Here is a 13,426-nt window from a genome sequence, read left to right on the forward strand (position 1 = left end):
TTCTGAACCTGCCGACATACTTTAAATACCCCCACTGAGTGGGAGTTTGTGTAAAAGCAAAAAAAAAAAAAGAACAGCAAGAGGCATCCCAAAAAGGAGCTGTGATGGAGGCACTTCTCTGAGTGTCCAGGTGTGTAGAGGATCAGATTCCCGTGATTAGATTCAAGGCTTAGTCCCAACAAAACCACACCTCTTACTCCTCATTCAGCAAGGCCCCATTTTAGATGTCAGGCATGCATTTCATCATGGACACATAATTAAAGTTAGAAAAATAAGCCGCTCTCATGACCAGCAAAGTTCCTCTGCTGCTATTATGTTCCTCCCCCCCCACCATCACTGTGATTTGTGGCTGTTTTTTCAGGTCTTAATTCCTTCCCTTAACAGTGCACTTTTTCAACACTAATATCAGCCACAGCGTCACCATGCACCAAGCTGTACATGCTATCCGCTGCTCAGTGCAATATGATGTTTATATTTGTATTATTTATAAGGCATTGATCAGCTTCAAATTTATAAATATCCAAAATGTATATCTGAAAAAAATAACTATTAGAAATGCTTGTTTGAAACAATCTAAAAGGAGTTTACTGAAAAGAAAGAAAACTATTTGCCCTCTTTTTGTACAGTCTTATCTGGAATTTGATATTCAGATAATTGAAATATTTAAGAAAGAATAATAAAACTCTCCTGTTTAATCCTGCGATAATATAGCGACAAATACAGAGATGTTTTTCAAATGTAATAATAAAAATAAATATGCTTATTTTGTGAATCAGGTTCACGTTTCATGGACATATTTGCTTGAAATAAGTCAGATTTATATTTCAAAGTAAGCCAGTGAAAAAACTCACTAATTCAGGCATTTCATGAACCAGCCATGAATGAATGAAGAGTTTTGACATCGCCTTGAATGAATGAAGAGCTGAAGTAGAGTTGACTTGTTCAGAGAAGCCTCAAATCTTTGCAAAATATCAAGATCCAGTCACTTGCAGATTCTTGTTTCTAAAATCCACAAATAAACATTTAGGTAATTTAACAGATATAAGATGGACCAATATTATTGATTTATGACCACAGTCCATGTGAGAACTCATTTGTGTCTTTTGCAGTGGGTCCTTTGTCTTGCACAATACTGAGGGGTTAGTTAAGATTGGTCACTGTCAGCTGCAATGTCTCTTCCCCTGCAGCGGGGGGTGAAAGTCTTATTTCCGGTTCACCTACATCTGGAACGGGTGGCTTCCAGAGCTTTCTGGTGTCTCCGTTTGTTGTACCTCTTGACATAGTTGTTGCTTCGTAGGAGGCCATCTCCGGGCTTCAGTTTGCCACCCAGCAGGCTCAGGAGATCACTGGGGAGGTGGCGCCTCCGATGGTAGATCTGACCCATGACGATGTATCTTGTACCTTTGACAGAACCAGAGAGGATGTTAAGATTGTTTTTTTATTTACAATAATCTGTCTTTTCAGGAAAATGGAGCTCCCTAATCAAATAAAAAAGACGGTTTAGTTAAGAAGCAATCCTTCTCCAACACACCTTGATGAAACGAATCGGACCTCTGCAGAGCTGAACGAGGGATGAGAGTATTGATCCATCTGATTAAGGTGTGTTGGAGAAGGGATACATTTAAAAGTTGCAGGATAGAAGATCTTGAAGACTGGATCTGGGCCCCCTGGTTTAGTGTGAACCTGTCATACACCCTCTTAATCTCAATTTGGATCTTAAACCAGTAAAAGTATCCTCTGAAACCACTGACCTGCCTGATTTAGTTCTTTCCAACTCCAGTAGACCTGATTCTGATTAAGTAAACAGCTTGTCAAGTTCCTTACAAGCCTGCTAATGAGCTACTCAGTTAAGTCAGGTGTGTTAAAGTATAGAAACCTCTGAGACATGCAGGACAGAAGTACCTGAGGAGCCAGACTGAGAGACACTGTTGTAAAGCAACATTACATAAGTTCCCAACCTCAAACCTGTGTGTTTCTGATGTGTTTACAACACTAACATTTATCAGCCCCTTTCCACCTCAGAAACCTTTTTAATTTCTCAGTTTTTTAAAATACAGTACTACAAAACTTTTTCTGATTTTCTCAGTGACGATGACGTCATATTTAGCATCCATTCTGCATTTTACGTGTAATGTGAGCTCTCTTCAGACAGTAGAAGTTAGTCTTATTTTGACTTTTTTCTCGCTCTTTCTCTCTGTACTCTGCTCTCTTCCTCCAATAGTCTTGTTGTGTTGCTTTGACTAGTCAGCCACAGTGTGTGTTCAACATGGCTGCTGTGTTGGTATCTGACTGCTAGCTTGTAATGGTGTGTAAAGCGAAACTCAGCTGGTATGTCATGTGTCCTTTTGACTCTTGGAAGTTTAAGTTGTGAAGTGCAGTTTCTCAGCCTTGGGATGCTGCTGGGGAATGATGGCTTTGAGAATGTGCTTATAATTGGGACTGTACTGCAAAAGGGTCAGCAATGCAGAGTTTTAAGGTCTGAAAGTTATAGTGCAACTCTAAAAAAAAAAACACAGTAAATTTCTGCCTGCATTACCTTGACCCCCAATTTTTTTCTGAAAAAAGAAAAGCAAACACACACACAGACCTCATAGAGGAGTAGGACTTTTCTGATTCTACAGAGGTTTTGAGGGGTGGTGCTTTGGCTGAAGAACTCTGATCAGTGCAGCACTCAGCCTCATTATAATACGTTTTCAAGAACTTTGTGGTTTGGTGGAAATGCAAAGAATGCAGATTACCAGCAATTATTTTACACTGGTAATAAGTTACGAGTAATAAATCTTACCGGAAATTATACTGGAAACCCACCTATTATATACATTCCCACCTTACCCAGAAGCATCCTAAAGCTGAAAAACCTCACTTTACCAGACCAAGGCACGACATGACTGCTGGGTTTTGCTTTAAAACAGCTAAAAACATAAAACAGTTCAAACAGCGCTTTACGTATTGGCAGTGCTTCTCCATCTAGGTCCTCAGGACTCTGTGCCTTGCATGTATTGTAGGTAACCCTACTTCAACGCACCTGAATGAAATAAAAGGCATGTTAACAGGCTGCAAAGAGCTTGATGAAGAATTCAGTAATCTGACAGAGGAGGAGGAATATGTCTAAAACATGCAGGGCAGTGGGTTTTAAGGACCTTGATTGACAAACAGCAGTGTAAGGCATAAAAAATCTTAGACTCCTTTGTCATTAAATGAACCTAAATCCCCACTCAGCAAAGAAAACCAACAAGGTTTCTCTGAAGTAGTAAATATGAAAGCTAAAAATAACCATATTATTGTTCTTCCCACCTTGAGAAAACAAACTTATTTCTATGTTTTTGTTGCATATGCGCAGACTTTATGCTCTTAACATGCAGTCATGACCACTAGGGGCCTTACATTCTTATAATGAAGTATCAGGTTGTTACTGGCTACATGAACAAACGGCTGCTGTCGTTTTTGGGAGGAAGACAGTTTAATTTCAACAGATGTCTATTTTACTCTTACAATAAATCCTGGTGAAACACTGCTTTTTTCTTATTCAAAATGCCTGGTCTACAACGCAACACTCACCCAGTTTGATCTCAGGGCAGGGCTTGCTGCACTTGTAGGTATCCAAAACCAGGAGGCGAACTTTAAAGAAGAAACTGCCTGGAGTCACATAGAGACGACTCATCTTGTAGAAGCCGTCACTGCTGACCATCAGTGTAATGAGCCGTATTCCTTTACGCAGCACATCAATGTCGTGGACAATCCCATTGACAGCTGTTTCAGAACAGAAAAGCAGAATCACATCTCAGGGCTTCAGCATTTTTACCATGAAGGACAAAAGAAAAATTGTGATGCAAGATGACTTCATTATTAGTTAAATACAATTATTTTGCTTAGAGAATTCTTAAACCAGCCAAATCCATGGAGTTAGTTAAGTTTGCATAAAAACAGAAAACACAGAGAAGAGTAGATCTAAGTGCAGCCAAATTTATTTACCAACACATAAAAAAAAAAAAAAGGTAATCTAGCCATCCAACTGGGTCTCAAAACTGTTGAAGGACTTGATTACCACTAATCCATGATTACCTTAAAAAAAAGGGGCCCTTATCAGTGCATCATGGAGGGGAAGGCACAAGTAGGGGAATTGGGATTTGGCCAAATTGTACCCTGAACATACATATTGCCAACCTTTAATGATAACCTGCAGCAGGTTCTGAGGGTCCTTTCTTTAAGCCCCCAAAATAACCCTGTCAGGACAATAATACTTTTGAGATAACCCAGAATTTATGAGAAGGGTGAAAGAGTATGTTTTTATACATCTTTCTATACTATTCTATTATATTCTTTTTTTTTTTACTGGATTCAAACTAAGATTTTAAAATAATGTTAAATATTAGTTCACTTAAATCTTTGTCAAAGTGTGGTAAACTGCTGACTGACAAAGTTAAATTTTTATCAACATATTAATGAGACTGGCTGAGCAGCTTCTTGTACTATAATAATTCACATTTAGTTGCCATATATATTAATTTAGTTTATTATTACTAATTTGAATGCTTTATTAATCATTTACTTGTTAAGTACTTATAATATTCGATTTGAAATATTGCTGAATGGTTATTGATCGATCTGTAAACCACTCTGTAAAACTAACAGAGTCACTGATGAGATCCTCTTTTGCTTTTGCTGCATTTTGTGTGTTTGTGTACCTTTGAGACAATCTGTCTTTGTGTTACATACCAAACTCGCTGTGGCAGTAATATTCCCTCTCGTCTTTCTCCTTCTTGCACTCACTCATACAGAAGCTGTCATGTATGAAGTCAGAGTCTGAGGAGGAGAGGACAAACAGAGCAAGATGAAAGGAGGAGAAGAACACTGTCATTCCTGTCTCTCATTCCCAGCCACCAGAAAAACGTCAGGGAAATGTTCACATTTAATGGCAGTGAATGTTAATTAACTATCAGCATGAATAAATAAATCTGTTATTTACTCAATTACTCCAAACACATTCTAGCATTTAAATATTTTGTTTTCTGTAGATGTAAAAATACAGCTTTTTTTCTTTCCATGACTAATGCAAAAATGTCTGCAAATGATCCTATTGAACAAGTAGTTCAATAAGTATAATTTACTATTAAACAAGATTTCTTTTATCACTGAATGCGGTCATGGCTTATTTGAATCATTTTTAGATGTTCCCAAAAGAGGGGTACATGCAAAGATCTTTTTATAAGATAATTGTAATAACACAGAGATCACATTTCAGGATCAGGAAACAATCCCTCCATACCTCGCCTCAGGATGTCAAACTGGAAAAGCAGGCTGGAGGAGCGCCTGTTGAGGACGGCTGGAGGCCGGCTGTTGTTCCAGGCAGCAACGCTGACTCCAGACTGATAAAGGCTGAATTTCCCAGGCCGGTTCTCCTCTGGGTCTTGCCTTCGGTTGGAGATATCTCTGCGTGGAGAAGAAGCCGTTTGTTGAGGTTGAGACTGGGGCTTTGTGTGGGCTGGAGCCCTGGCTCTGGAGTTGGTGTGTCCCTCTGTCTCACTCTGCTGTGGTGGGCTGATGTGTGGCTGGGTGTCCGGGGGGAGTTTCTGCGCAGTGCGGTTGGTGACAGCACCTGCAGCTCCTGGCAGCTGGGTTTTGGGGAGAAGACCCACAACTTCTCCCCGGCTTTTCTCACTGTTGTGCCCCAGCAAGTGGTTGCTCTTTGAGCCCTTTTTGCTCTTGTTGTGGAGGCCGTGGTGGCGGAGGATGGGGACCAGGTCACCGTGCTTCGGCCATACAGCGGAGGGTAAAGGGTGGTGGTTAAATTTGGACTCAATGGTCTTGCTGCTTTTCTCCAAGAGCTCATTGATGGGCAGTGAAGGTTCTTTTAGCAGCAGCCTGCTGTGGTTGCTCGGGATAGGATCCACAAAGCTGCCCTGACCCTTTTCTATTAGGGTGTACAGTTCTGTAGTTAAAATGAAGTTACATATCAGTTACATCATCTGATATGGATCAGCTCCTACAATGGACACCAACCATGATTTTAATGTAGCTTACAGTCTGACTTTGTAACATTTTTTTTAAACTAGAAACATAAAAATGAACATGGCCCATGCATTTTGTGTAAACTGCATAATTTAACCGTCTTGGCATTAAATGCTCAGTGTGAATGTCAAGCTAAATCTTAATGCTGACGAGAAAAAAATACTCACCATTAACAGCATGCTCCTCTGTGCTGAAAAGAGGAAAGAAGAGAAACAAAAGAACCAGAGTAATTCCTGTCATCCTGGGTGCTCAGTGTTGGAAGAACATTATACTTTGCCACAGAGCTGGGATTCCTGGTGTTTATATAGAACCGCTGAGGGAAGGATGGGATGGGACTGGACGTAAGGGGAGGCGGCTGGGGACGCTTTAAACACAGAGGTAAACAGTTTGACACGACTTTACTTTCATCCAAAGGCTACATGTATTCCTAATAGCCAAATACCAACAACACCAACTAACACTGCTAATTGTAGCTCTGCGTGAATTCTATCTGTTTTTTCAGGTGTGTTTTATTAAAAGAGAACCTCTGAAACCTTTGATGGCTCATGTTAAATGTAAATAAAATACCACAAAAAACAACCCAACAAGAAAACCATTTTTGTATCTGTATTTCCGTGCTTGGCTTTTGTAACATTTAAATAATTCTGCAAAAAGTCACCTTACTGTCTTCTAATGTTATGTTGAGTTTTTATCCAAATTACGAGTGCATACATTTGCAGGAAAGCAAGTCTTTACTGCTCTCTGGTGGTGAAAATCAGGAACTGCCGCTCAACTGCTGGTTAATCAAGTTAGCGTTAGCTACGCTTTCGGAATGAATTTTCAAAATAAATGTACTTCCGGAGTCATTAAACCATCTTTTTATATACAGTCTATGCCAGGGGTGTCCAAAGTCGGTCCTCGAGGGCCGCTGTCCTGCAGGTTTCCCATGTATTCCTGTTCCAACACATCTAGCTTCCACTAAGTGGATCAAACAGCCAATGACACAACTGATTAAGCTATACTACTAATTAATTTGAATCAGGTGTGTCTGAGCAGGGATACATAGAAAACCTGCAGGATTCTGGCCCTCGAGGACCGGAGCTGGACACCTCTGGTCTATGCATTAAACGCGTTCTAATTTTAGGGAAATATATTCTTCTCTGTTAATTAATTGTAAAGACTAAGAAATTGATTTAGATTTATGGTTAAACTTTTATTTTAAATGTGATTTAACAGACAGTATTGCAAAATGTTATTTATTTCTTCAAATGAATGACACAGTAGATTTGAAAATTCATTCATTCATTTTCTGAACCGCTTATTCCAATTCAGGGTCGCGGGGAAGCTGGACCCTATCCCAGCTGGCTTTGGGCGACAGGCAGGGTACACCCTGGACAGCTCGCCAGTCCATCGCAGGGCGATTTGAAAATTAGCACCATAAATCCAAAATAAATATGTTATTAGATGCAGTGCTGTAATTATATTCGCATAAATGCATAATATATATTTTGAAGATATGTACATTGTGTTGCAGTGCATCACTGCAGGATGGCAGCTATAGGAAAAAAGAGGTATAAAATGCCATTGATGTTAGAGAGTATTTTTCATGTGAAGCTTCCAACTTATTTGGGGTTGAGGAACATTCATTTATTAAATTCTGTAAACTCGCATAAAACAATGAATTTGTTGTAACAATTCATCTTGGCCATAAATCTGGTAAGATAGAAAGCCTGTTTATTTTCCTTTTAAATAGTACCATATTAATAAGGAAAATGTTTTTATGGGATATGCAGTAGAGTTGAGTGTGTCATACTTAAGTTGTTTAGAGAAATACTTAGATACTTGTTTTTTCAGAAATGATGGGGGAAAGGCACTTCAGCAGTATTAGATTTATTGCCAAGAAGCAATAAAACTTTCTAAGACTGCAAAAGGAAAATGTCAGCAAATGATACAATCAGAGCAATAAAAAGGTAAACAAACACAAAATTTACAGCAGACACATTCTATCAGCAAGTATGCTTGCTTGTGAAGATATCATTTGCTGTCAACAATGCGAAGTTGGCTGAAAAGTGCAGAATTGCTAAAATTCACCTAAATGCGACCCAGATGGGACTCGAACCCACAATCCCCAGCTCCGGAGGCTGATGCCTTATCCATTAGGCCACTGGGTCATTACGTAGTTGTGCCAACAATTAATATGATATCATTTAAACGACGGGGCTACGGACGGTCGTTTTCTGTTGTCTTTAAAAATGATTTCAGTAGGGGGATTATATTATAGGAGAAGCATATGATACCTTATTGCTCATGGTAACATGAGACACTTGGAACATTCCTCAAAGAAAAAAAGTGGAAAACGTACTCTGTTTATCTCGCGATAATATGAGCGGTTGCCTGTGACAACGATTTTTTTCAACCGGGACAATAAGGCGGGTCTTGGAAGTCTTTTCGACCAATCAGTAATCAGGAAAAAGGGTAGTTCATACGTGACGTCTTTTTTTTTTTTTTTTTTTTTAAATAATTGCTTTTTTTTTTTGACGAGAACTATAAGGTAAGAACGTAACACATGGTTTTATACTCAGTAATATTTCAGGTATAGCTGTCGTTATTTCAATAACACATTGACAGTTTCGCTTTATGTCTTTATTGTACTCTTCGTCTCGGCGTATTTGAACGAGCATAAGTAATTTACGTAGTAAGGTTCCGTACGGGCCACATGGGATTAGATACGGCTTGACTAAAGACACCCGTTCATTTAACTAGCTCGCTGCTCGCTAACTATCAAACGTAAAGTCGACAAGACAGCATTAGCAACGTACGTTTACAACAGTTAACGTTTTGTCGTTTCATTCAGCAGAATTTCTCCTTAACGTTTGTGGGATCAGTTGCTCAACGGTCAGGAATGTCATGTGGTAACGACAGCGGAGTTCGGCTCTGCAGGTTCAAAAACAAAGGAAAAGATACCAATGTAAGTTCTGCCAATAAAGTAAATAACAACAAAACAAACGTAATTAAACAAAACGTGTTCTTATTTTGTGGGATTTGAATATCTTCAGGAGCTAAGGCGAAGGAGAGCGGAAGTCAACGTCGAGTTGCGAAAAGCAAAGAAAGACGATCAGATCCTGAAGAAGAGAAATGTCCAGAGCTCGCTTGACGAGCCGGCCTCCCCCCTTCAAAAGAAAGATCCTAACGCACAAGTAACTCTTCCTCTTTCTCTTGGCTGGAATACAATTGATTGCAGATGGTTACATCTAATTCCTTGTGTGATACTTTGGTTACTTCTTATAACTGAATGACCTATAGCAATATGCCCTGCACAACACGTCTCAGAAGAAAGGACAGTCCTTCTTGCACATATTTGCCAAAATTCACTCAAGATTTTTGTGCAATCTCCAATGCCTGCCAAATGACTTACAGTAAATAACAGTAAAACATGCTAAAGTAAAACACATTTTTGTAGCTAATTATCTCTACGGTCCTGGTCCTGGACATATTTCAAGCAAGCTTCTCTGAATGTCACTGATCTTTGAGCCATATTTACTGTGCACTAATCCTCTTTGGTTTCTGTTTTTGTAGCCTCCTCATCACTGGTCTGTGGAGGAAATTGTAGAAGGTGTGAATAACCAGAATCTAGACGTTCAGCTGCAGGCAATACAGGCTGCTCGGTAAAATACTTTTAATATGTTCTTAGATCCCATCAGACCTGATGTGACAGATATCCTTTTGGTGTGTGATTTCAGTTCATTTTAGGGACTTGTGTACAAAAAGTTGTTAGCCAACACTCTAGAGGAAACTTTGCCTTGTTCTCTTAAGTTTAAAATGATCTTGTTTGTTGCCTTTCTTTTAAAAATTTTTTTAGGAATCACCTTACTTCAGTTAAAAATACTATTATATTTTGTTCCTAATTTCCAGAAAGCTTCTCTCCAGAGAAAAGCAGCCTCCTATTGACAACATCATTGCTGCTGGCCTCATCCCAAGGTTTGTTAGTTTCCTGGCATTGTTTGAATACCCTGCCATCCAGTTTGAGGCAGCTTGGGCCCTGACCAACATCGCTTCAGGTACCTCAGACCAGACAACTGTTGTAGTCGAAGGAGGAGCCATTCCAGCCTTCATCAGACTGGTGACATCGCCCCACCAGCACATCAGTGAGCAAGCTATTTGGGCCCTTGGTAACATTGCAGGTATTGTCTTCTATATTTGAACTCCATTTTCCAGGGGTGTCCAAACTCAATCCTCGAGGGCCGCTGCAGGTTTTAAATGTATTCTTCCTTCAACACACCAGACTCAAATGAAATATATCCAGTAACCTATGAAGTTCTGCATAATGACTCATGAATTTGAATCAGGTGTGTTTGAGCAGGAATGAATGGAAAACCTGCAGGATTGTGAGGAGGTGTTTTGAGTTTTATAGAATATGTACTTCTCAAAATTGGAAAAAGTATTGCCTATTCATGCAGTACTTTGTCCAAAGATGATTAGTGCACTTTTAAAAAAAGAGTCATGTCCTATCATTGTGTCAGAGTATGTTTGTTTCTCCCTGTTTGGAAAAGTTTCACAGCAGAATGTAGTGAATCCTCTGTAAAACAGCTCTGGTGTATTATGGTTTTTTTTTTTTTAAACATTTAATGTTCTCAGGGTATTTGTTCTGGTCCTAAAATTTTCAACCACACAATTATTTATTTCATAGTAATCTTTCAAACTAAGATGTAAAGTTTATTTGATCTGTGATTGCACTGTTGTTAAGACATTACTCTGAATGTTTTTGCTTTCCATATTTAGGCGATGGACCAAATTTCAGAGATTTGGTGATTAAACATGGTGGACTTAAGCCACTTCTGGCCTTGGTGGAAACCTCTGACCTATCTAAATTTCCTGTGAGTGTCCTATTGAATGTATTGTCAATACTGTTAATAATGCACTTAAAATTGTTTGCGGTTTGTAGTTTTGCACTTAACATTACATACAAAGACATTTTTTGTTGCAGAAGAATCAGCTGTATTGAAATATTTAGTTATTTGTCCTAAGAACTGTCCCAGTTTCCCAAGTGAGAAGTCTTTTGCATAAAGTAGAACAGCACTGTTCTTTGTTAATGTGCAATACACAACTTACAGTTGATGTCCAAATCTAAAATGACTATTTAATTTGTTAGTGTTGTTTGTTGTGTTGAGAATTTGTCTAAATGAAGAAATCTGGAGTGTCAGATTTACCTTTTTCTACCTTTGCAAATTAGGGTACTTCAGTCCATCCCAGTATTATTCTGCAGAGAATAATTTATATAGATAGATAAAGGGAATTATGTAATTTTACCCAATATTATGGGCAGAATATGTCAGAACAATTCTAATAAAGAAGTTCTATAGTATTTTCCATGTTGTCCTAACAGTGTACTGTAAAACAACACACAGTTATGACAACTAAATAACACCAGACCTTGGCAATACTCATTTAGACCACCAAGGTCTGGTCTATATAACACCAGACCTTGGTGTTTTTTAGTCTGGAAGACTCTAAAATTTGTTCAAGACTGAGCTTATTCTGTTTAGAGAAATTTTTGTTTTGTTGTTTAAGGCGTTGTTGTAAAATAACTTTGCTCTTCTTCCACTGTGTCAGCCTGGCTACCTCCGCAATGTCACCTGGACACTCTCCAACCTCTGTCGGAACAAGAATCCACCCCCTCCTTTGTCAGCCGTGCATCACCTGCTTCCTGCACTGGTTCGCCTCCTGCACCATGACGACCGGGACGTTCTGGCTGACACGTGTTGGGCTGTTTCCTATCTGACTGATGGTTCTAATGAAAGGATAGAGGTGGTGGTGCATGCTGGCCTGGTGCCTAAGCTTGTGCAACTTCTAGCCTGTGGGGAGCTCACCATTGTGGTATGCAATTTTGAGTTTATCTGCATAATCTGACTGGATATTATTGCTTACATGTATTTTCTTCATGTTGTTTCCCTGTCAAGGGGGAAAAACTGATAACTGAAGTTGCAGTCATGTCACTGCTTGCAATGAAATATATCAGTGGGATTTTTGTACACTTTTAAATGATTCTTGGTGCTTCCACTTGTGTTGTCAGAATAGTTTGATAAAAATCTTCTAAATTCAATGATTTGGTTACGAATATTTGTCAAATATTAATTCCAGGGTGAATTTCGGCTTTATTTTTCTTTTTCTATGCCTGCGTTTCTTAGTTTCTGTTTGTCTAAAAAACATCTATAAAGATAAAGATAATTCCATCCTCTTCAGTTCTCTATGCACACTCATGCAAGGCTGCTCGGTTTCAAATAATCAAACAATCAACTTGCTCTTCTTCCTCTCCCAGACTCCCACCCTGAGATCACTTGGCAACATTGTGACTGGAACTGATGAGCAGACCCAGTGTGTCCTGAATGCAGGTGCCCTGGCAATATTCCCTAGCCTTCTGCGCCACGACAAGCCCCACATCCAGAGAGAGGCAGCCTGGGCTGTGTCCAACATCACTGCTGGCAAAGACATCCAGATTCAGGAAGTTATTAATGCAGGCCTCATACCCATCCTGGTAGAGATTCTTCAGCAGGTTAGAATGCAGAAGATAGAGAAGTGCAGAAAAATATTTACAATTGTCCATCCTAAGAAAACAAAACCTGAAAGGTTTATTTCATGTCACTGATCATTGCGGCAACATAATTTTTCTACATTTTACTCATCATATGTAGGACTTTGACCAACAAATAGTCACTAAACCTGGGTTACAGTGCAGTATCTGAACATAAAATCTTTGACAAAGGAAAATACTTTCCTATATCCAAAAATCTCTAATTTTTCTATTTTTAGGGAGATTACAAGACTCAGAAGGAGGCAGTGTGGGCTGTGACTAATTATACCAGCGGTGGAACAGTGGACCAAGTGGCCTACCTGGTCCATTGTAATGTGCTGGACCCTCTGCTCAGACTACTGACAGTCAAAGACATAAAGATGATTCTAGTCATTTTGGATGCAATCGGCAATATTTTACAGGTACATAACAAATAACTGCAAACTAACAATACTTTTGAACGTGTTAGATCAAACAACAAATGCATATTCTATCAGTAATCATTGTTAGAAACGGGATGTTAAGGCCTGCATTGGTTTTAACTGAATTAAAATGCAAGTTAAAATAATTTGATCAAGATAAAGAGATCTTCCACTGTTAGAGGTGTGTTGATTTGCATGTGTCTGTAGAGAACGGCTAACTGGTTTTTGTTGTGTGCAAATGTTTTTGAGGTGAACCGTTGTATTGTGAAATAAGGTTTATTTCCCTGATTCACTTCTTTATTCTTGTACTCGTTTTATTTTCATACTGTTCATGTGGACAACACTACCTCTTTTCTTTTGCTTGATTAGCTGCCATAAAAGGGAAGTTCAATTTTAACATGTATTACCTGAATACATGTTATGGTTAAATAATAGTGGATTGCATGCA

The 13,426-nt window shown here is 39.0% G+C and overlaps 2 protein-coding genes across 3 annotated transcripts in view; one reads left to right on the forward strand and one right to left on the reverse strand.

The window, feature by feature from the left end:
• Window positions 1-1,023: 1,023 nt before the first annotated feature.
• Window positions 1,024-8,297, reverse strand: LOC306773233 (uncharacterized protein; the record flags this gene model as incomplete). Its single annotated transcript, XM_079262991.1, has 7 exons — window positions 1,024-1,401; window positions 3,559-3,750; window positions 4,717-4,803; window positions 5,267-5,929; window positions 6,177-6,199; window positions 6,282-6,373; window positions 8,286-8,297. 7 exons carry the CDS (start codon window positions 8,295-8,297, stop codon window positions 1,214-1,216), a joined length of 1,257 nt encoding a protein of 418 aa, XP_079119117.1. The 3' UTR covers window positions 1,024-1,213.
• Window positions 8,298-8,479: 182 nt separating this feature from the next.
• The window catches only part of LOC306774854 (importin subunit alpha-1-like), a 6,522-nt gene continuing 1,575 nt past the window's right edge, over window positions 8,480-13,426 (forward strand). The window contains exons 1-9 of one of the 2 annotated variants that reach the window (XM_079265029.1): window positions 8,480-8,539; window positions 8,846-8,956; window positions 9,045-9,185; window positions 9,565-9,653; window positions 9,901-10,169; window positions 10,768-10,862; window positions 11,599-11,862; window positions 12,305-12,538; window positions 12,796-12,978. In XM_079265029.1, coding sequence (XP_079121155.1) covers window positions 8,891-8,956; window positions 9,045-9,185; window positions 9,565-9,653; window positions 9,901-10,169; window positions 10,768-10,862; window positions 11,599-11,862; window positions 12,305-12,538; window positions 12,796-12,978 — 1,341 coding nt within the window. In that variant the 5' untranslated portion in view covers window positions 8,480-8,539; window positions 8,846-8,890. Of the gene's footprint in view, window positions 8,540-8,829; window positions 8,957-9,044; window positions 9,186-9,564; window positions 9,654-9,900; window positions 10,170-10,767; window positions 10,863-11,598; window positions 11,863-12,304; window positions 12,539-12,795; window positions 12,979-13,426 lie in introns of those variants that run through there. The other variant, XM_079265028.1, reaches the window with a different exon arrangement.

The sequence above is a fragment of the Telmatherina bonti genome (assembly GCF_933228915.1).
Source record: "Telmatherina bonti genome assembly, chromosome: 3".
NCBI lineage: Eukaryota > Metazoa > Chordata > Actinopteri > Atheriniformes > Telmatherinidae > Telmatherina > Telmatherina bonti.